Source organism: Gymnodraco acuticeps, unplaced genomic scaffold (assembly GCF_902827175.1).
Source record: "Gymnodraco acuticeps unplaced genomic scaffold, fGymAcu1.1, whole genome shotgun sequence".
Taxonomy (NCBI): Eukaryota; Metazoa; Chordata; class Actinopteri; order Perciformes; family Bathydraconidae; genus Gymnodraco; species Gymnodraco acuticeps.
Genome location: NW_022991564.1, coordinates 1 through 23,587, shown reverse-complemented (window position 1 = coordinate 23,587; position 23,587 = coordinate 1). Strand labels below are relative to the sequence as shown.

Below are 23,587 nucleotides of genomic sequence, written 5' to 3'. Positions count from 1 at the left end.
TCTGTGAGAGGACCTGGAGAGAGTCTGTGAGTGGACCTGGAGAGAGTCTGTGAGAGGACCTGGAGAGAGTCTGTGAGTGGACCTGGAGAGAGTCTGTGAGTGGACCTGGAGAGAGTCTGTGAGTGGACCTGGAGAGAGTCTGTGAGAGGACCTGGAGAGAGTCTGTGAGAGGACCTGGAGAGAGTCTGTGAGAGGACCTGGAGAGAGTCTGTGAGAGGACCTGGAGAGAGTCTGTGAGAGGACCTGGAGAGAGTCTGTGAGAGGACCTGGAGAGAGTCTGTGAGAGGACCTGGAGAGAGTCTGTGAGAGGACCTGGAGAGAGTCTGTGAGTGGACCTGGAGAGAGTCTGTGAGAGGACCTGGAGAGAGTCTGTGAGAGGACCTGGAGAGAGTCTGTGAGAGGACCTGGAGAGAGTTCAGCAGGTGAGAATCCTCCCAGAGGAATCTGTCTCATCATCAGGATCACTCTGATCACATTGTGCTGTGTCTCTGTTTACCTGGACACGTTTCTTCATGCTGATTCTAAATATCTGTTTGAAATATTGTGTTTCTCTCTGAGTTAAAGCAGAATGCATTTAGAAAGAGTTCCATGTTCTGTTGTCAGTGTTTCTCAGGTAGAAAGAGCAGCAGTCTGATTGTTATCGTAGGTCACTAACATGGAGAACACACATCATCAGTGGAAATGCAGGGTGTGTCAGAACCGGTCTAAGAACTCTGATCATGTGACTCAGATGTATTTATTATTTGTAACTCTTAAGACTCTGAACTAAAGTGCATGGAGGAAGTGAGAAGGGCTCAGATACAGCCATCCTCCTCCACTGAGCTGGTTTCACTGAAGAGCCTCCTTCAGCTCAGCTCTCAACATTTGGTCAAACCTACTGTTGGAATCAGTCCAGAAAATACTGTGTAGGGAGAACATCGTTTGAATAATAGTCTGTACCGGATCATTTAAATAACTTAACGATGTTTTTTTTCAAGCCAATGATCAACAATATGTTCTGTTATCTAAACACAACCCTGACCTTTGTTGAAACTTTATTGAGAAAGCAGTTTAGTTGTAGTGCATAGTACATTCAACAACACATTACATATCTCCCAATGTGTGTGATCAGGCAGACATGCATCACATATCACATCACATATCAGAGCTCATCTTCATTTCATTAGAGGGTCAGTTAGCACCATCTAGTGGTCAGCTAGTAGAACTACATCACCTCTCACTGACTGGTTTCTGACACTGGTTACACCGGTTCTCACGTGACTCACATGTGTTCTTACACTCCTTTGGGGCGCTCTCAGACATCAGGGGTCCCCAAAGGAAGACAACATGTCAACTATCCTGTGTCTTTCTCTTAAAACTGTTGCAACCTTTTAAATATATAAAGATTTAAAAAGTTGTAAAGACTCATAAATCCCCCAAATGCATCCGTTCTACAGAACGTAGAAAGAGTTAAACACAGAAACATGAGGGTGCATTAACACATGTTCTAACCGAAGAAAAACTAATTTGTTTCAGACGCTTTTTAATTTTTGGAATGAAAGATTTATAAATGAGTAAAAAGGCCTTTAAAGAATAAAGTGTGTGGGCCAGTCAGGTTTAAGAATAGATTTTAAAGCAGACACCATCTTTTGAAGTGGTTACTAATCGGATATCGAGGAATTTCGCTACTATAATGATCTACTACTAACTTTCTGGTAATGTTACAACCCGGCTCTAGGGCTGTAACAAAAAGCTGGGAGTCGAGACGAGGGGTATGAAAATATAAAAATCATTTAATAGTAGTTGATACAAAAACAGACAGCCGCGGCGCGAAGCTCACACGGGGACAGTGCGAGAGGAATAAGAGCCGACTCCCGAAACTCGATGGGCTGTCATTGAGCAGCTACCCCAGGCCCAGGTGCAGCTCATCAGTTAACAATCACCTGCAAGACTGGCAACCTGCAAACAGAAGGAGAGAGACAACGGAACGCCTAATGGTGTGGAGGGGTCGTCACACACCCTTAATCGAATATAAAATACACAGTTACTCGTGTAGATATATTAATTCCATCCAAAGTTCAGGAGGCGAGCTGTATGTCAAAGTATTTATGCACATTTAAAAAAATCAAATTGAGGTTTATTATAAGTTTGCAGCAACTTGTGAAACACACATATGGTTAGAATGAAAGCAGGGAATTATAATTCTGTAAAACGCTTTGAAAAGCATTCTTATATTGTCTCACTGGTCTAAATAACATACTACATTCCTCACTAATACTATTTCAACATTTAAAAATGTACGTTTGACTGTTATAACACAAGTTATATCTCAGATTGCAACGTTATTTATTTAAGTTCAGAGGTCCATATGAGCAGCCCCCACCCCCCGATTACTGAAACTAATCGATAGCTAGGGTCCTAATCTTGTTGTTTCAATGATCCCTCTCCTATATTTATAAATATATTTACATATCATTTTCTCCTTTTGAATCTCTGCAGGAAAGATGGAGACTCCTAAAAAGATCCTCTTTAGAACTTTGGAAGATTTGGGGAAAGAGGAATTTAAAAAGTTCAAGTGGTACCTAGAGCAGAAGTACCTAGGATTCCAAGGAATCCCAAAGAGTCGGCTGGAGGATGCAGACCGGATGGACACAGTGGATCAGATGTTTCTGAACTACTGCATCAATACGTTCAAAGTCACCATAATGGTTTTGGGGGAGATGCAAGAGAATGATCTAAAGGAGAAATTATCAAAACACCCTTCAGAACCTGCAGGTAGGTCATTAAAAAGATGCTACAAAGATGGGACTTGTTTTTTTATAACCCTGCATCATGTTTTTTTTAATGTGGTCAGGTAAATCAGAATGATAACAGAATGTGCCCTCCTGATAGACCCCTCAGGTAATTACCATCTTTACATGGTGTCATGGTTTAGAAAGCTGTGTGTTCAGGGTCAACTGTTTCTGACAGTCACCCAGGGTGTTCCAGGTGAGGGTAGTAAAACCTTTAAAGGAGAGCAAGTCAGGAAGAAAGCTACCACCCCTGTATTAGGGACACCGGGGCTTCATCCTTAAACCAGGAACTGGGGTCTACGCACCACTGGATCATCTAAGGGTCCATCAATGCCAGTTGGGTCTTGGTGAAGGAGATGAACATGGCATGCTCACTTCAGGCTAGACAAACCACACATTTGGGCTCAGCTCTACAACAGCTCTTGAAAGAAACCATTGGATAGAGATTTTACTCTCTCTTCTTTCCTGTCCTTGCCCAGGTCACCTTTGAGGTTCATTGAGATGAAAGCCATTACTTTAGTCTCTGCTGATGCAAAGACCAAGAGTTCATTGTGTTGCTGAGGCCGGCGGGCCTGGAGATCACGGGTACAAAATCACCCTCTTCAGTTGCAATACAAAACCAATTTGAGAGTACTTACAGTGTAAACATTTTTTTAGAGAGTACAAAGTGAGTTTGGCAATTTACTTGTCAAGTGAAAAACTGGGGCCACTGGAATCTTCTTTTTCGCCATCGTATTTTACATTTTCCTACGGTTTTACGACACCGCTAACGCAACAGCGATAAGATTTTACTTCATCACACAGGGTTGGGTTCTTATTATACATCCATGGTTGGGTATCGTTTGGATTTTAATGATTCCGGTTATGCTTTTCGATTCCGGTTCTTTGCGGTTCTCGATTCCGGTTCTTTTAGAGGTTAAAAAGAAGTCCCATGCCAATTTCACTGGCAGAAAAATATATTTATGAAAACATTAAGTCAAATCTGTATTCCTATTTACGAATCACTTCATACCGTTTCATTTTGTTACGGTTATTGAATAAAATTATATAAAAATAATCTCTGCATTGTTTAGTTAGTTCTAAGTGGTGCAGTTTGAGAATGTACAACTCTCCTCTGATGTTACACTGCAACCTGCCTGTGGGACAGTGTCCGACCACACAGTCTGTGTCCAACCAACCCAGTCTCACGGCATTTCGTGTTCACCAACAGGATTTTTAATCTATTGATTCGTGTTCACCAACACGATTTTTCCCTTTTTTTCGTGTCACACAGCACGATTTTAAAAGCAATGTATTTCTACTGCCTGCAGCACGTCTTTTTCTCCGGTCGGGTCGAGGAAGACCGGAAGCTGTGGGGTTCATAAAAACATGTTCTTACTCAAAATCAAGCCACAGTTATTGCTTTTATTTTAAATCGTATAATTTCTGACTTTTGTTGCCGTCTGTGAGGAAAATAAATGGCTCAGAGCCTCAGGATACTGACATCTGTATTTTTTAAATATGTTTTTCGTTCTAATTTGTTATTCTTTTCAAAAATAACACACTGTTATTTACTCACCAATAACACACCATTATCCTTGCTTTTATTTATTTGTTTAATTCCATAATCTCGGGCTTTTTTGGCGTCCGTCAGGAACTGAATTTCAAAATAAAAATAACCGGAAACAGACGTAGGCATTTCGAGCGATTACCCAAGATCCTCAGCTATGGTTTAAGCTCGCTGATTGGATGGTTTAGCCGCAATGCATGCTGGGATTTGGTATTTATATGATATGAAATCCGGAAAACATTTTAAAAGTATAAAATAATACTTAATTCCGAGCGCTCTTGCTTTTCTCTTTGAAAGTCATCACATAACGGCATTGTAATACACGGTTCGGCTGCATTGTATATTACAGATCTGCCGTAGTTCTTTATTTATAGAGCCCTGATGAGAAGACCTTTGGAAAAACTGAAGAAATGCCGCCGAAACTGAATACTTGACGTGGATCATAAATATATTCAACAATTAAACAACATCTTCAATTTCTCTTCACACAATACGTCTCCTTGCAGTATCAACACTAATTCGGCTGACTTTTACATTTGATCTAATTCGTATATATTTACACCATAACGGTGCACAGCTGATATAAAAGGACTGTAGTTTTTAAAGATATTACTGATTTTCTTTGAATGTAAGAATGTAAATTCTGAGTCTGAAATAGTATAGCAATATGCTGTACAATTATGTGAAAGCATGAATAAAACTACACATCTTCAGATGTTGTACGAAAACATAAGTGTCCTACACTAATAATACAAAGTTATTATGGCTGTGTGTACCTTGTGTGCACCCCCTAGTGGTTAAAGCACGTTATTGAATTATTGTTTTTATGTGTTATATTTGATTAAAAAAATATTAAGAGTACATACTTTCATAGGGGGAAAGTAGAAGGTCTGTGATAGAAATATAGAATATAAAAAATCAAGAAGATACTATAAGTGATCTCTACAATAAAACAGTTTAGTGCCGGATGTATAAAGATATTAATAGGAGGAGGTGCAAAAGAGAAAAACGAATTAACCTTTATTTAAACATTAAATAACAGATTAAGGTCTTCTTTTAAATAAGAAAAAAACGTTGGGGGTATCTATCTACAGATAAATATTAAGCCTGACAAAGTACTTAACGTCTAATATATTGCTTTCCTGCCATGTTAACTATGTTGAAGCACTTATTTTAACTGAATGAATTGTACTCTTATGTAGATAGAATAAGAAATGTGCAGAATATGACAGTTTAATGGTGGAGGTACACACATATTGATAGATGTCTTGTAATGCACTGTTGAGGAACCTGCGACCCAAGTTTTTCATTCATTGCATAACTACACCGTAGTTGTGTATATGATTTGTCAATAAACCTTTGAAAATCTTGAAATCTTGAAAGGGATGTGCAAAATAGCAATTATATACAGTTGTAGTGGCTATTTGTCAACAACAATACAACTTCAAAAGGCCACTGAGGCACCAGGTATAGTGGATCCTACGCAGATCATGAGTTGGGAATGAGTCCATTGTCCAGACAAGGCATCAACGTTTTTGTGGTATTTATTAGCTTCACCTTGGCAAGAACAATACAGCAAAAGGTGTTGAAATGTTTGTTGAACTCAGCCCTGACACTGGTAAAAAACCATAGACCTTCCCGGTGCCCACTGACTGCTGCTGTGCCCTGATTGACTTAAATAAACCCAGATGTGTGCCCAAATTGACCCATCACCTTCAAAATAAAAGCATTTTAGCTGGAACACAACTTAACTTAAATAATATGGCTGTAAATTAATTAATTCTACAAAACAAAAAATAACAAATAAATACATTAAATAAATGTGTAAAATACTGAATAGCTTCCACATAGCGGATCTTACGCAGAGCAATTATCCAGGTCCAGACAAGATTCGCTAACTAGTGCCTCAGCGGCTGTATTATTTTAAGTTAATTATCTGTTTTATTTCTATATGATTTTGGCCGCTACAACAGTCTTTAATTAACTATTAGTAGAGAATAACGAGTAATGAATATACTTTATTACTCGTTTCCATTCATGTCAATTGCAGATACATGTTTAGTCTTCTCAAGCACCAACTATCAAATATCTCCCCTGATTGTTGGCACTTGACAATCACCTTACCTGAATTTTACTCAGGTGTAACTAAAGTCTGATTTAAGGGTTGTTTATATTTCACATCATTAATCAGAATCTGCAAAGTAACTCAAATAAATGCAGTGGAGTAAAAATACCAGGTTAACCTCTGAATTGTAGTGGAGTAGAATTACAAAGTACCAATGAGCTGTCATGTGGGTATTAATGCTGCGCATTATGGACACAAGCGATTTTCACCCATTTATTAATTATATGTTTTACATTTGATAACACCAATGTGTTTAATACTGGCAACTTCTAATTGTGGGAAAAACGAAAACGTTCAGTAGAGACGTCCCATTGAACATTTTGCGAAACACAATAGCCAGCATGTGTAGTTCTGGGGGGGCGTTCGATTCCAGTTTTGGATAGTCTGGCGTGGTTTCGTTCCATTTCACACAGCTGTTTGACGCTCTGCGTAACCTTACGGGGACTGTAGTCCTAAACGATAGCTGGGGATTATGGGTAGTGTAGTGTCTTCGGCCATCCGAAACTCAGAAATGTTGACAATCGCAATGATGCTCGAAATGTCCCTTATAGGCCTACGTCTGTTTCCGGTTATTTTTATTTTGAAATTCAGTTCCTGACGGACGCCAAAAAAGTCAGAGATTATGGAATTAAACAAATAAATAAAAACAAGGATAATGGTGTGTTATTGGTGAGTAAATAACAGTGTGTTATTTTGAAAAGAATAACAAATTAGAAGGAAAAAAATATTTAAAAATACAGATTTCCGTATCCTGAGGCTCTGAGCCATTTATTTTCCTCACAGACGGCAACAAAAGTCCGAAATTATACGATTTCAAATAAAAGCAATAACTGTGGCTTGATTTTGAGTAAGAACATGTTTTTATGAACCACACAGCTTCCGGTCTTCCTGGACCCGACCGGAGAAAAAGACGTGCTGCAGGCAGTAGAAATACATTGCTTTTAAAATCGTGCTGTGCAACACGAAAAAAAGGGGGAAATCGTGTTGGTGAACACGAATCAATAGATGAAAAATCGTGTTGGTGAACACGAAATGCCGTGAGACTGGGTTGGTCCAACACATGTCCTGCAATACACATGTTGCAGCTGCCCAGCTGCTCACTGTTGTAAATGCAAATGAATAGTATTTTCATTTCAATAATGTACTACCCTGCTTCATAAACAATACTGACATCCCTGTGCTCCTCCGAGTCTGGGGACAGCGCGAGGAGGACACAGACAGGGAGGCTGGTTCACTTCAAAAAGGAAATGGCGGTCAATATTAACAACATAGGAGCTAAAACGCTTAATAACCTTCATTACGTGTTAGAGAAAGAACATAAGAAAGAGAGAGATATGCTGAGCTGCTGAGCTGCACCGATCAGCTGATCCGGAGCATAGAGTGAGAGAGCTGCGGTCAGCGGGGACACGGACAATTTGCGAATGAGTTCTGCCTTTTGTTAGGTTGAATTTATCAATAATTTGTCAATAAATATGGGCGAAAAACGTCACTTGTCCATTGGACAAGTCAATGGAAAGATGTACTTGTCCGATATTGTAAATAACACGTCCCGGACGATCGGACGTGTGGTTTTTCGCACATTGACTTACCAAGGAAAAATCCCCTCTGCCGCTTTTCCTCTTTCAGCTACTGCTGTTATGCTCTATACAGGAGCAGAAGCCAAATACACACACATATACCCATATACATATACAGTTGCAAGAAAAAGTATGTGAACCCTTTGGAATTACCTGGATTTCTGCATAAGTTGGTCGGAGGAAGCCACTGCTGTCCACGTTTGAAGTTTGCAAAAGAGCACCTGGATGTTCCACAGCACTACTGGCAACATATTCTGTGGACAGATGAAACCAAAGTTGAGTTGTTTGGAAGGAACACACAACGCTATGTGTGGAGAAAACAAGGCACAGCACACCAACATCAAAACCTCATCCCAACTGTGACGTATGGTGGAGGGAGCATCATGGTTTGGGGCTGCTTTGCTGCCTCAGGGCCTGGACAGATTGCCATCATCGACGGAAAAATGAATTCTCAAGTTTATCAAGACATTTTGCTGGAGAACTTACGGCCATCTGTCCACCAATTGAAGCTCAACAGAAGATGGGTGATAGAACAGGACAACGACCCAAAGCACAGAAGTAAATCAACAACAGAATGGCTTCAACAGAAAATACGCCTTCTGGAGTGGCCCAGTCAGAGTCCTGACCTCAACCCAATTGAGATGCTGTGGCTTGACCTCAAGAGAGCGATTCACACCAGACATCCCAAGAATATTGCTGAACTGAAACAGTTGTGTAAAGAGGAATGGTCCAAACTTCCTCCTGACCGTTGTGCAGGTCTGATTAGCAACTATAGGAAACGTTTGGTTGAGGTTATTGCTGCCAAAGGAGGGGCAACCAGTTATTAAATCCAAGGGTTCACATATCCAATATTTGGCTGCTGCGCCAAGGTCTCTAAATCATGGAAGAGAACCGGGTAGAACTCTTCACAGGGTTCATTAAAATCGAGATAACGTGATTGTCCGAGTCTTCTAGGTGACACATGAATTTGTACATTAACTTTCTTAAAAGGGCTTGACAGGTAGGAACCCCCAAGATAACAAACAGCTGGCTGGCACTGTGCCGTCTCGGTACCCTCAGCAGCAGTTACTCCACAGGTGAGCTGTGTAGTTACTCCACAGGTGAGCCGTGTAGTTACTCCACAGGTGAGCCTTGTAGTTACTCCACAGGTGAGCCTTGTAGTTACTCCACAGGTGAGCCTTGTAGTTACTCCACAGGTGAGCCTTGTAGTTACTCCACAGGTGAGCCTTGTAGTTACTCCACAGGTGAGCCTTGTAGTTACTCCACAGGTGAGCCTTGTAGTTACTCCACAGGTGAGCCTTGTAGTTACTCCACAGGTGAGCCGTGTAGTTACTCCACAGGTGAGCCGTGTAGTACTCCACAGGTGAGCCGTGTAGTTACTCCACAGGTGAGCCGTGTAGTTACTCCACAGGTGAGCCTTGTAGTTACTCCACAGGTGAGCCGTGTAGTTACTCCACAGGTGAGCCGTGTAGTTACTCCACAGGTGAGCCTTGTAGTTACTCCACAGGTGAGCCGTTGTAGTTCTCCACAGGTGAGCCGTGTAGTTTACTCCACAGATGAGCCGTTGTAGTTACTCCACAGGTGAGCCTTGTAGTTACTCCAGGTGAGCCGTGTAGTTACTCCACAGGTGAGCCGTGGAGTTACTCCACAGGTGAGCCTTGTAGTTACTCCACAGGTGAGCCTTGTAGTTACTCACAGGTGAGCCTTGTAGTTACTCACAGGTGAGCCGTGTAGTTACTCCACTCCCACGGTGAGCCGTGTAGTTACTCCACAGGTAGCCATGTAGTTACTCCACAGGTGAGCCTTGTAGTTACTCCACAGGTGAGCCTGTAGTTACTCCACAGGTGAGCCTTGTAGTTACTCCACAGGTGAGCCTGTAGTTACTCCACAGGTGAGCCTGTAGTTACTCCACAGGTGAGCCTTGTAGTTACTCCACAGGTGAGCCTTGTAGTTACTCCACAGGTGAGCCTTGTAGTTACTCCCTAGGTGAGCCTTGTAGTTACTCCACAGGTGAGCCTTGTAGTTACTCCACAGGTGGAGCCTTGTAGTTACTCCACAGGTGAGCCTTGTAGTTACTCCACAGGTGAGCCTTGTAGTTACTCCACAGGTGAGCCGTGTAGTTACTCCACAGGTGAGCCTTGTAGTTACTCCACAGGTGAGCCTTGTAGTTACTCCACAGGTGAGCCTTGTAGTTACTCCACAGGTGAGCCGTGTAGTTACTCCACAGGTGAGCCTTGTAGTTACTCCACAGGTGAGCCTTGTAGTTACTCCACAGGTGAGCCTTGTAGTTACTCCACAGGTGAGCCTTGTAGTTACTCCACAGGTGAGCCTTGTAGTTACTCCACAGGTGAGCCGTGTAGTTACTCCACAGGTGAGCCGTGTAGTTACTCCACAGGTGAGCCTTGTAGTTACTCCACAGGTGAGCCTTGTAGTTACTCCACAGGTGAGCCGTGTAGTTGTAGTTACTCCACAGGTGAGCCTTGTAGTTACTCCACAGGTGAGCCGTGTAGTTACTCCACAGGTGAGCCTGTAGTTACTCCACAGGTGAGCCTGTAGTTACTCCACAGGTGAGCCTTGTAGTTACTCCACAGGTGAGCCTTGTAGTTACTCCACAGGTGAGCCTTGTAGTTACTCCACAGGTGAGCCGTGTAGTTACTCCACAGGTGAGCCGTGTAGTTACTCCACAGGTGAGCCTTGTAGTTACTCCACTGAGCTCCACAGGTGAGCCTTGTAGTTACTCCACAGGTGAGCCTTGTAGTTACTCCACAGGTGAGCCTTGTAGTTACTCCACAGGTGAGCCTTGTAGTTACTCCACAGGTGAGCCGTGTAGTTACTCCACAGGTGAGCCGTGTAGTTACTCCACAGGTGAGCCGTGTAGTTACTCCACAGGTGAGCCGTGTAGTTACTCCACAGGTGAGCCTTGTAGTTACTCCACAGGTGAGCCGTGTAGTTACTCCACAGGTGAGCCGTGTAGTTACTCCACAGGTGAGCCTAAGGGAGCTTACTCCACAGGTGAGCCGTGTAGTTACTCCACAGGTGAGCCGTGTAGTTACTCCACAGGTGAGCCGTGTAGTTACTCCACAGGTGAGCCGTGTAGTTACTCCACAGGTGAGCCGTGTGCAATGGTGTACAGAAAGCTTTAAAAAGCGATACCTTGACATCTACAGAGCACTTGTGAAACTTACGCATTAATATGTTTGCCTGCATACAGTTTGCAGCGCTGTCTATGGATGTCTTTGTCATCTGTGAGATCATCAGAGATATAATGACCAAGGTACTTGATCTCACTGCACACAAGAAGAATGTTGCTACTGAGAATACAATTAGGAAATACAGCCTTTTTATCCTCTTTACTTCGCACAATCATGATGCTACTCTTCTTGGCGTTATACTTAATATTAAAATCAATGCCAGACTGGGTACAAGTCCTCAGAAGCTGTTGTAAGCCAGCACTGCATGGGGAGAAGATGATTAAATCATCTGCGTACACAAGGTGGTTGACAACAGTAGCTCCGATGACACAGCCAGTTTCACACAAGTTCAGTTTCCTCGACAGATCGTCCAGCTACAGATTAAACAACACAGGAGATCAAATCCCACCTTGCTTCACCCCATTACCAACATCAACATGTTCAGACACAGTATGGCCCCACTTCACCTGCATAGTCTGATGTGCATACCAAAAGGCTAAGATCCTTATTATGTACTTGGGTACCCCTCTCTGGCACATTTCAAATGCCTTGGAAGCATCAATAAAACACAGAAACATGGTGGAATTATGGCTTCTATATTTTGCTATAATGTCTTTTAAAGCAAAAATACACATATCTGTGCCGTGTTTTCTTTTAAAACCGAACTGGTTGTCAGCTGTGGTAATATACCTTTTTCCACCCTGCACTGTGAATGTTTACATGGTGTGTTCAATAAAAAAATGAAAACATATCATTGTTTGTATGGTTTTAGCTTAAGCAGACTGTGTTTGTCTATTGTTGTGACTTAGATGAAGATCAGAACACATTTTATGACCAACTTATGCAGAAATCCAGGTCATTCCAAAGGGTTCACATACTTTTTCTTGTAACTATACTGTATATGGGGGAGTGTCATTGCTTCCGGGGTGTGAGACTGGACATGTCCAGACTTGCCTCAGATGGTAAGCCTAAACAAATCTAGGGGCTCCAGTACTTTTCCATTGAGTCAGGGGCCTCCTGTGTACAACCTGCTGTGAGTGAAGATAGTGATAAACTGTTGGGAAAATACTGAAAGTCCTCTTCCAACCTGAGAGTAACATGATAACAAAGGTATCCCAACCGTAGCTGTGTACATGACAGGATGTGTGATTACCTAGAAGAGCATCAGGACTGTTTGAGGCATATGATAGTTATGTGATTAACATGATGATTCAGCCTCTATGGAGAGAGACATCAAGCATGCTCATTTCTGACGTGGAGCTAATCTGAACAAAATATTGAATACTGCTTTGAACCGGTATTTCTGCATCTTGTCACTGTAACACCCTCTCTTGTATTCAAGGCATGTGAAGGACACTGTTCTGGGAACTATTTGTCCCATGCAACCTCTGTGTGTGATGACTACTTCCATTCTTGCAAGGATAATAAATACATGTATCCTGATATTGAAGACCAAGCCGATGACGAGGGATATTTTCCTAACATAAACTATAACAGACCTTACTCCCTCTATCAATTTTCCCAACCGTTTACATTTTGTATATACTGTGAGTATAGAACAACGTGAAAAATAATGGATTTTTCATTGTGGGTTATACAAAATTACATTTGATGATATTAACCTTTGTTTAAATTATTTAACTCAATCTGGAAACCTCAACAGTGTCTTGACCTCTTGAAGTCTTTGGGTGGGCTCTCTGGGTCAGGGCACCAGCTGGGGCAACATAGACAATCTGGAAGACTGTAGGTTATTGGTACGCTCTAAATATCAGAGTTTTCTGAGATTGCTCATGCAGAAGTGTTCATACATTCAGACGGACCAAAGTAGATTCCATTCAAGTCCTTAACAAGGGCCCAGTGGTTACATTTGCAAGGAGGTGTCAGTGAAGTTTGTCCAACCACCTGTTTTCTGGAAGGAAGCGAAGTCTTTTTACTCTGTGTGGATGTTAGGCTACTATGTTACTATGCTGTAGTAAAGCCATCCAATACTTTAATAACTGGAATCAAAGCTTTGTTTATACATCCTCAGTAGGGGTTGGGCTCTACCAGGGTTATACCTCAGCTCCAAGCAGCAGAATAAGAGTCAGTTAGGTTGAGGTCCATGGTTCTCCACTGTTAATCAGAATACTCTCTCAGCGTTGGATATTAATTGTTGTCAAGGACAATATGTTTGGCTTGCTACATATGATTATGCAACAACATACAGGGTCTTGATCGTTGACAAATAATCTACTATTGTGTCAAATTAGGAGAACGTATTTAGTTATTTGTAGTATCTCCTCTAATTGTCAATTTTCCTTTTTGCTTCATTCAGAGATTGTTTCTGAGTGCCAAGATAAACTCAAATCAAGCCTGAAGAAAACGTTTGAATTTATTTCTGAGAAAATCACAAAAAAAGGAAATGTAAAACCCCTGCATGAAATTTACACCGAGATCTACATCACAGAGGGGGGGTCTGCAGAGGTCAACAAGGAACATGAGGTCAGACAGATTGAAACAGAATCCAGGAAACCACACAGACCAGAAACAACCATCAGACAAGAAGACCTCTTTAAAGCCTCACCTGGAAGAGATGCACCAATCAGAGCAGTGCTGACAAAGGGCGTGGCTGGCATTGGGAAAACAGTCTTAACACAGAAGTTCACTCTGGACTGGGCTGAAGGCAAAGCCAACCAGGACATCCAGTTCATATTTCCATTCACCTTCAGAGAGCTGAACGTGGTGAGAGAGAACAAGTACAGCTTGGTGGAACTTGTTCATCACTTCTTCTCTGAAACCAGAGACGCAGGAATCTGCAGGTTTGATCAGTTCCCGGTCGTGTTCATCTTTGACGGTCTGGATGAGTGTCGACTTCCTCTGGACTTCCTCAACACTGAGATCCTGACTGATGTCACAAAGTCCACCTCAGTGGATGTGCTGCTGACAAACCTCATCAGGGGGAAGCTGCTTCCCTCTGCTCGCCTCTGGATAACCACACGACCTGCAGCAGCCAATCAGATCCCTCCTGAGTGTGTGGACATGGTGACAGAGGTCCGAGGGTTCACTGACCCACAGAAGAAGGAGTACTTCAGGAAGAGATTCAGAGATCAGGAGCAGGCCGGCACCATCATCTCCCACATCAAGACCTCACGAAGCCTCCACATCATGTGCCACATCCCAGTCTTCTGCTGGATCTCTGCTTCAGTTCTGGAGGAGGTGTTGAAAACCAGAGAGGGGGGAGAGCTGCCCAAGACCCTGACTGAGATGTACATCCACTTCCTGGTGGTTCAGTCCAAAGTCAAGAACATCAAGTATGATGGAGGAGCTGAGACAGATCCACACTGGAGTCCAAAGAGCAGGAAGATGATGGAGGCTCTGGGGAAACTGGCTTTTGAGCAGCTGCAGAAAGGCAACCTGATCTTCTATGAGTCCGACCTGACAGAGTGTGGCATCGATATCAGAGCAGCCTCAGTGTACTCAGGAGTGTTCACACAGGTCTTTAGAGAGGAGAGAGGACTGTACCAGGACAAGATGTTCTGCTTCGTCCATCTGAGCGTTCAGGAGTTTCTGGCTGCTCTTCATGTCCATCTGACCTTCATCAACTCTGGAGTCAACCTGCTGGCAGAAGAACCAACAACCTCCCAGCAGTATGAGGTCAAACCTGAACTAACACATCTCTACCAGAGTGCTGTGGACCAGGCCTTACAGAGTCCAAACGGACACCTGGACTTGTTCCTCCGCTTCCTCCTGGGTCTTTCACTGCAGGCCAATCAGGAACTCCTACGAGGCCTGCTCACACAGTCAGGAAGTGAATCTCAGACTGAAGAGAAAACAGTCCAGTACATCAAGAAGAAGATTGATGAAGATCTGTCTGCAGAGAGAAGCATCAACCTGTTCCACTGTCTGAATGAACTGAATGATCGTTCTCTGGTGGAGCAGATCCAACGGTACCTGAGTTCAGAAAGTTTCACCACAGAGGAACTGTCTCCTGCTCAGTGGTCAGCTCTGGTCTTCATCTTACTGTCATCAGAAGAAGATCTGGACGTGTTTGACCTGAAGAAATACTCTGCCTCAGAGGAGGTTCTTCTGAGGCTGCTGCCAGTGGTCAAAGCCTCCAACAAAGCTCTGTACGTGAACACATAACTATCCAGATTGAATGTATTTCTTAATTATTCACAAAATTATGAAAGTGTATCATTGATTTTTTCTGTATGACTGATTCCTCTCCAGACTGAGTGGCTGTGACCTGTCAGAGAGAAGCTGTGCAGCTCTGTCCTCAGTCCTCAGCTCCCAGTCCTCTAGTCTGAGAGAGCTGGACCTGAGTAACAACGACCTGCAGGATTCAGGAGTGAAGCTGCTGTCTGCTGGACTGGAGAGTCCACACTGTGAACTGGAGACCCTCAGGTTGGTGTAAAGCTGTTTAAAAATGTTGACCATCTGAACATCTGATTACTTCATATATTAACTATTGGATGGACCTTTTATTGAATTATTTGAGTGGTTGATTGTCAGAGAGAAGCTGTGAAGCTCATTCCTCAGCTCCTGGTCCTCTAGTCTAGAGTTGATCATCAATATTGAGTCAAAGATGTTCTGCTACGAAAGCCGGTGATGATCCAACTTATCAACCAAATCCCAGTAAAAAATGATACTCAGTCAAAAATGCTGGCAGTTCCTACCTTTCACCTTCACAATGATACAATCACCAATGGAGGGATAATTCTCTAATGTGTGTGTGTGTGTGTGTGTGTGTGTGTGTGTGTGTGTGTGTGTGTGTGTGTGTGTGTGTGTGTGTGTGTGTGTGTGTGTGTGTGTGTGTGTGTGTGTGCAGTCTGTCAGGCTGTCTGGTCACAGAGGAAGGCTGTGTTTCTCTGGCTTCAGCTCTGAGCTCCAACCCCTCCTCCCATCTGAGAGAGCTGGACCTGAGCTACAATCATCCAGGAGACTCAGGGGAGAAGCTGCTGTCTCCTGGACGTGAAGATCCACTCTGGAGACTGGAGACACTCAGGTACAGACAGACAGACAGACAGACAGAGAGAGAGAGAGAGAGAGAGAGAGAGAAGAGAGAGAGAGAGAGAGAGAGAGAGAGAGAGAGAGAAGTAGATAGAAGAGAGAGAGTGATAGAGCAGAGGAGAGAGAGACAGAGAGACAAGACAGACAGAACAACGAACAGACAGACAGACAGACAGAAGACAGACAGAACAGAGAGACAGAGCAGGAACAGAGAGAGACATACCAGAGAGATGAGAGAGAAGAGAGATAGAGAGAGAGATAGAGAGAAGAGAGAGAGAGATACATAGACAGACGCCAGCACAAGACAGCAGACCAGACGACAGACAAACAAGAGAGACAGACAGAGAGACAGACATAACAGGAACAAGACAGAGACAGACAAGAACAGAACAGACAAGGACAGACAGACCAGAGAGACAGCAGACAGACAGACAACAGACAGACAGACAGACAGACATAGATAGAGACAAAGACAGAACAGAGAGAGACAGACAGAGAGAGGAGAGGGAGAGACAGACAGAGAGGAGGGAGAGACAGACAGACAGAGAGGAGAAGATAGAGAAGAGAGAGAGAGAGAGAGAGAGACAGACAGACGACACAGAACAGAAAAGAGACAGACAGACCAGACAGAGAGACAGACAGACAGACAGACAGACAGTACAGACAGACAGACAGACAGACAGACAGACAGACAGACAGCCGAAGACGGACAGACAGACTAGACAGACAGACAGACAGACAGACAGACAGACAGACAGACAGACAGACAGACAGACAGACAGACAGACAGACAGACAGACAGACAGAAAGAGAGACAGACGGTTTAATGGTGGATTGGAGTGAAGGTGTATGAAGATGGTCCTGACTGTGTTTCTTCCTGCAGGATGGACCATGGTGGACTGCAGTGGTTGAAACCTGGTGTGAGGAAGTGTGAGTGTGTTTTCAGTTTGATTCCTCAGAGCTGCTCAGGTTACACTGATAAACACATTTCATAACAGACGCACCGACAGAAAGCTCACCTCTTCTCTTCATTGTCTTTATAGATATATTCAGGGTGGGCAGGGTTCCTCTAAAATGTATTCAGTTACTAAATACAGGTTAAGAAATGTAATCAGTATCTTAATATAAGTATCAGAATATCAAACACCAGCAGCAACGTTTAAAAAAGCAGAAATAAAATCTGAGCAGACAGAAAATACCGTGTTTTAGTTTCTATACACTCTCAGTAGATAACTTCCACACTGACTGTTTAACATATGGCTCTGGTGACTGAAATAAATAAATAAAAAAGAACAAATGAACCAAAGAAAGACAGTCACGTTTTCAGACTCAGGGAACAGTAGAGCAAGAAATAAAACCTGCTCCTTTCACAAGAAGTCTGCTCTTCCTCCACGTGTTAGGATCCCAGAGATGTGAGCTTCCAGGTTTCCCCCTGCTGCAGAAAGAAGAAGACTGGAAGTAACGTCTCTGAGCTCCAGGAAAAGTGCTTTATAAATATCAAGTATTTTATTGTTAGTCCAAATGAAAACCACAAAGCAGATTCAGGCAGTTCCTCTGTTCCAAGTACTGGACTACACATATCATCTACACATGTTCCTGTGAAAGCTTCTTCACATGAGAATCTCTGGATAGTGACAGTGGATCACCTGCTGATGAAGATCAGGCTGTTAGACATCGTTCTCAGTGAATATGAGACGTCAGTCTGAATGGTTTCTGTCAGTCAGTAAAGTAGTTCATAAATGAACAGATGATAACCTGCAGCTGTTCTCTCCATCAGATGCCTGTGAACTGGAGCTGGACTCAAACACAGCTCACAGAGGACTCAAACTGTCTGAAGACAACAGGACGGTGACACGTGTGAGAGGGGAGCAGCCATATCCTGATCATCCAGAGAGGTTTGAGTACTGGCTTCAGCTGATGTGTAGAGAAGCTCTGACTGGTCGCTGCTACTGGGAGGTCGAGTGGAGAGGAAGGGTTTATATATCAGTGACTTCCAGAGCAATCAGCAGGAGAGGAGAGAGTGGGGGCTGTGGGTTTGGAAGGAATGATCAGTCCTGGAGTCTGAACTGCTGGAGTCGTCCTGACTATGTCCATCACAATAACATAGTAACATACATCCCCTCCTCCTCCTCCTACTCTTCCTCCTCCTCCTCCCGCCCCTCCTCCTCCTCCTCCTACTCCTCCTCCTCCTCCTCCTCCTCCTCCTCCTCCTCCTCCTCCCCTCCTCCTCCTCTGGTAGAGTAGCAGTGTATCTGGATCATCCTGCTGGCTCTCTCTCCTTCTACAGAGTCTCCTCTGACAAACTGATCCACCTCCACACCTTCAGAACCACATTCACAGAACCTCTCTATGCTGGGTTTGGGTTCTTGCCTGATAGTGCCTCTTCTGGCTACTCAGTGTCTCTGGTTCCTCTGCAGGTCTGAGAGTCTCTCCTCAGCGTCTCTGGTTCCTCTGCAGGTCTGAGAGTCTCTGGTTCCTCTGCAGGTCTGAGAGTCTCTCCTCAGTGTCTCCGGTTCCTCTGCAGGTCTGAGAGTCTCTGGTTCCTCTGCAGGTCTGAGAGTCTCTCCTCAGTGTCTCTGGTTCCTCTGCAGGTCTGAGAGTCTCTCCTCAGTGTCTCCGGTTCCTCTGCAGGTCTGAGAGTCTCTCCTGACGACAGAAACAGACTGCAGATCAGCTGCTGGAATCAGTTCAGTGTGTTCACCGTCACACACACACCTGTCTCACACACACACCTGTCTCACACACACACCTGTCTCACACACACACCTGTCTCACACACACATCTGTCTCACACACACTCTTTGGGAAGCAGATCTGTCTCACACTTGTATCCCTCTGATTAACTTGGTCTCTACTCTTAAAGACACATGTAACATTTCTGTTTGGATTCACAAAATGGCGTCTTGTGTTTATAATGGTAAACATCTGAAACCAATTGCCTTCTTTTCTTCTTCTGGTAATATCTGGAATCATACTGTAATGTTCTAAATGTCAAACTGTGATCTTTCTCTTCCAATGTTTCTAAATATTGTTGAATAAAAGACTCTCTCTTGATTCTGAGGCTGAGCTTTAGTTCATTGATCACTTTGATCACTAATGGTGTGTTCACCGGGCAGCGACGTTTAACTCTTTAAACTACGGACCGGCTTTATTTACGTCTCTATGACCTTATGGGCCACCATACTTCATTATATTTCTTTGGTCCGTTTGGAACAAAGTAGGATTTTATATCAACAACTTAAAATAATAAATCCATGCATATATTGTGTCATGTGATCAGGAGTGGAGTGCTATTTTTAATACCAGTTTTGAAGTTTATGTAACTCCTGTCAAATAACCAGGGGCGGTTCTAGACCAATTTGAGTGGGGGGGCCACTGGGGGGTCAGTTATTTTCTGAGGGGGGCACAATAAATGCAGGACGAAAAAGAGAACTAGACAGTATGAAGTAATTGCGCATAAGAAAACAATGCAATACAGTTATTGGTATTTGTTTCAGTACACTTATTTATTTCAGACAGATCTTATACTGTTAGCTTCAGCATTACATTTATACATTTTTAAATCCACAGAAAAGGATTTAATGCAAAAGTTTACAAATCTTAAATGTTGACTTTAAATGAAATAAAATACATATATAGATAGAAAACATAGATTTCAGATGTATTATTTCCCATAAGCACAGACAAGTAGGCTATTTAACAAACACGAAGACTGAACACACCTGTTCTGCACGCGCACTAATCAGTTTCGTCTATTCCGTCACATTTCTAATAAACATAAAACAGTGATATCTGGAAAACACACAGATAGTTTCCTTCCCAAAACGTCCCATTACAGCAACATAATCCTGCGGTTTTTGTGATTTTTGGCAAACCGATCAACAAATAAGTCAAGATTCAAAGCCTTTGACCTCCTTGACTCAATACTAAGCACACCCAGATTGCTCAGTCTCTCATCAGTGATGGTGGATCTGAGAAAATGTTTGACCAGCTTCAATGTAGAAAAACTACGCTCACAGGAAGCAGAACTGACTGGGATTGCGACTGCTATTTTGCAGAGTCTGAAGAGCTCAAAAAACACTTATTTATCAGGTTCAATGAACTGAACAAGCTCCACTGTACTATCAGGTCTCTGCATCCCAGTCTTTATGTTCCTATCTAACATTCTGCTGAACTGATGTAGCTCATGCCCCAAGTCCTCAATATTTGCATCATACAACTGAGCAAATGAAAACAGAGTTGTCTCCTTCAGAAATGCATCACTTTTGGGGTTAAGAGCTTGGATGCTATTCATCATGTCACAGTTTGTGTTTGAAAACCGTCTATTAAGCTCATTGAGCATCTGATCAATGACAGGGTAGAAAAAGGCTGTACGAAACCCGTGTTTATCTTGTTCTGTCTCTCTCTGTCCAACAGTAGTCAGTACGAAGCTTTCAGCAAGTTTAGAGCTCAGTCGTTTTTGTCGTTTTGCTGCTGGCTGTATTGCAGTATCACATTGCTCAGAAATGTTCAACACTTCATCCCACAAGTTATCAAAAAATTACTCCTGCCTGAAGTCATTCAATGTCTGAACTAAAGATTCAACTAAATCCACAGCCTTTGAAAGGTCGAGGGATGAAGACTGTAACATGTCAGAGAGAAATGTTGTTTCTGCAAACACTTTACGGAGTGTTACAAGATGCACAATGAATTCTAGATCCAACTGTGCCAGCAGACCACGTGCCTCAATAGATCTCTCACCATTGTGTTCTTGGGCTATGTCTTGCAGTACTCGCTTGAGGGCCGGTAATCTATCCATTATGTTACGGAGAGATATACATCTGCATGCCCATCTAGTGTCACTCAATCGCTGGAGTTCTCTTGGGGCACCTTCGTACATCTCTCTTTGGATATCTAGCCATTTGGGGTGGACATACGACCCAGATGTGAAGACGTATAGCTTTTCTAGTAAGGAGAAGAACTGCTCTGCTTCTGGGACAGCTTTGACTGTATCTACTAAAACTGGATTTAGATAGTGAGCATTGCAATAAACATAAAAAGCATATTTAGCTTGCTCTCTGATTCTAGCCTGGACCCCTGAGTGCTTACCGCTCATGACAGCAGCACCATCATATGCTTGGCCTACAAGGTTGTTTTTGTATTCCAGACCGTTACTTTCCAATATGTGAATTATTTTTTCAGTAAGCCCTGCTGCATCTAGCCTCTCTGCTGACTCAAAATGGAAAAAACTCTCCTGGATAGCACCATTGAAGTAGTACCTGACTACAAGAGAAATCTGTTCTTTTTTTTTTAACATATTTTGTTTCATCTGCCATGATGCTAAAGACTTCACTGTTTGTATGTTGCCTTCTTCCAGTTTTTGAAACCTGAAGGTGAATCAAATACAGTGTCTGTGCTATTCGGAGGGCTAAAATGTCTGCAGGCGTAACAATGAGCAGAGTCTGACATTTTGGAGTACTCAAGCCAGGGGTGAATCTTGTACCAGTCAGCCTTGAAACTCCTTCTCCGCCCATCCAGGTCCTTGGAAACAATTTAGGGTGTGGTTGCATTGGTGGCTCCTCTTTGCACTTGCTGATATCTGTGGAGAAAGATAACGCAAATAAATATGTTTATTATTATTATTATAATTGAAACAGATCATTATAAATGCACATTCACCAGAGCAATGAACAACCACAAATTAGATATCTATATTAATAGATGTATGACACGAAGCTGTTTTCTCCCTGTTATATTTGGTTAAGCCAGACAACAGGCTTTGGGATAAGATAAGGGCTTGCCCGGACTCAAACAATCTCAGCTGCCAACAAGAAATATAATAATATTAATAAATAAATATAAATAAGCTATGAAGAAACAGAAAAATAATTGTAATAATGTGCATATATATTTATATATGTATCTATTTATTACACTTTTTTTTTGTTTTATAATAAAAAAGAGGGAAAAAATAAGTATATCTATATTATGAAGTAAATCATGTATAAATACAACTCCATATGAATACATAAAATGTAACTGACACTGTAATCCCCCTGCCCGCCACCCTTCATGTTATTGTCCTGTCCTATTTGTGATGTGTGTGAGCCATGTCCTCCGTATGTTTTTGTCTTTGAAAATGTTTAATAAAATATAAATGTTAAAAAAAATGAATTAGTATCACACTCATTTGATCTGTAACTAAGATTAAAGTAGGCACATTTGTTTTTCAAAATCACAAACCTGATGTTCCAGTACTTGTGGATCTATCCTCTATCTCACTCTCGATTTCATCCTCAGCCTCACTCTGTGACTCCCCATCTTTCTCTGCCTGCTCTGAACCTTCCATTTCCAGATCAGTCTCTCCTGAAAAGTCCTCCGGCTATCTCTGTGGCAATCTGCACTTCCTGCTGTGTGTTACTGTCTGCCTCATCATTTTTTTTTGGGGGGGGGGCGAAAAAGGACATAATGTCCTTTTTTCGCTTCATTTTGAAACTATAGAGCAAACACAAAGGAGGAGGACAACAATTCAGCAACGCAGAATATAAATGTATAACCGCTAGATATATTTCACAACTATATAGCTAGGGTGACCAGGTGTCCCGCTTAAAATAGAACGAAATGGCGGGATGGTGGTGTAAAATGGAGCCTGGGACAAAGAAAATGCAGCTACAACAAAGCCTGGGAAGGTACTTATTATTGGGTAAAACCGGTGGATGGAGATTCCACCCAGAGCGTGTTCTGGCTCGGTTCGCTGACGGCCGGCACCCGCCTTTATTATTTATTTATTTTAAACGGCATCATTTAAGGCGCTGACATGTCATGTGACAGATGATGAAAGCAAACTGTTTGCTGTCGCTGATTACTTTGCACACTACGTTAACTAACGTTAGTCAACAACAACACTTACTGACCTAAAGTCTTACCTTGTAACAATTACACGGATATAATAGTTTAACTCACCTTCAATTATCGTGGTGGTGGTCTCTGGAAACGTAGGTTTCAATCAGTCTTTCACTCTTTCTTGGATGCACAACAGCCTCTGATGATCCGAGATGAAAAGTGTTTATTTTTCGCACGCTTCAGCCGCACAGTGAAAGTAGGTGCACCGCTCTAATGGGTCCTGAGTGCACCGCTCTAATGGGTCAGACTAGAATGACGAATAACGTTAGTTCCGCCTATTCCGCAATTCAATAAATCGTGTAATAAATCATATATATATATATATATATTTTTCACTTTTCATTGTTAGGGGGGCCACAGGGGGGTCAGAGGTCAGTGTTAGGGGGGCACCCCCCCTAGAACCGCCCCTGCAAATAACACAGCAGCCACTAACGGCAAATCAAGAGAGAGAGAGAGAGAGAGAGAGAGAGAGAGAGAGAGAGAGAGAGAGAGAGAGACAGACA

At 42.8% G+C, this 23,587-nt stretch overlaps 1 protein-coding gene and 1 long non-coding RNA gene across 2 annotated transcripts; one reads left to right on the top strand and one right to left on the bottom strand.

Annotated features, from left to right (window-relative positions):
• Positions 1–311: 311 nt before the first annotated feature.
• On the top strand, positions 312–19,257 carry LOC117533553 (NLR family CARD domain-containing protein 3-like). The gene is given in 8 exon segments (XM_034197353.1): positions 312–422; positions 2,479–2,754; positions 13,528–15,319; positions 15,423–15,596; positions 16,021–16,197; positions 17,086–17,132; positions 17,980–18,422; positions 18,425–19,257. Coding segments are annotated over 7 exon segments (3,105 nt in total). The 5' UTR covers positions 312–422; positions 2,479–2,483; the 3' UTR covers positions 18,626–19,257.
• Positions 19,258–19,683: 426 nt separating this feature from the next.
• Positions 19,684–23,279, bottom strand: LOC117533554. Its single transcript, XR_004567070.1, has 2 exons — positions 23,145–23,279; positions 19,684–21,780 (listed from the first exon to the last, which is right to left on the bottom strand). It is a non-coding gene; the product is annotated as an uncharacterized LOC117533554 (long non-coding RNA).
• Positions 23,280–23,587: the final 308 nt, after the last annotated feature.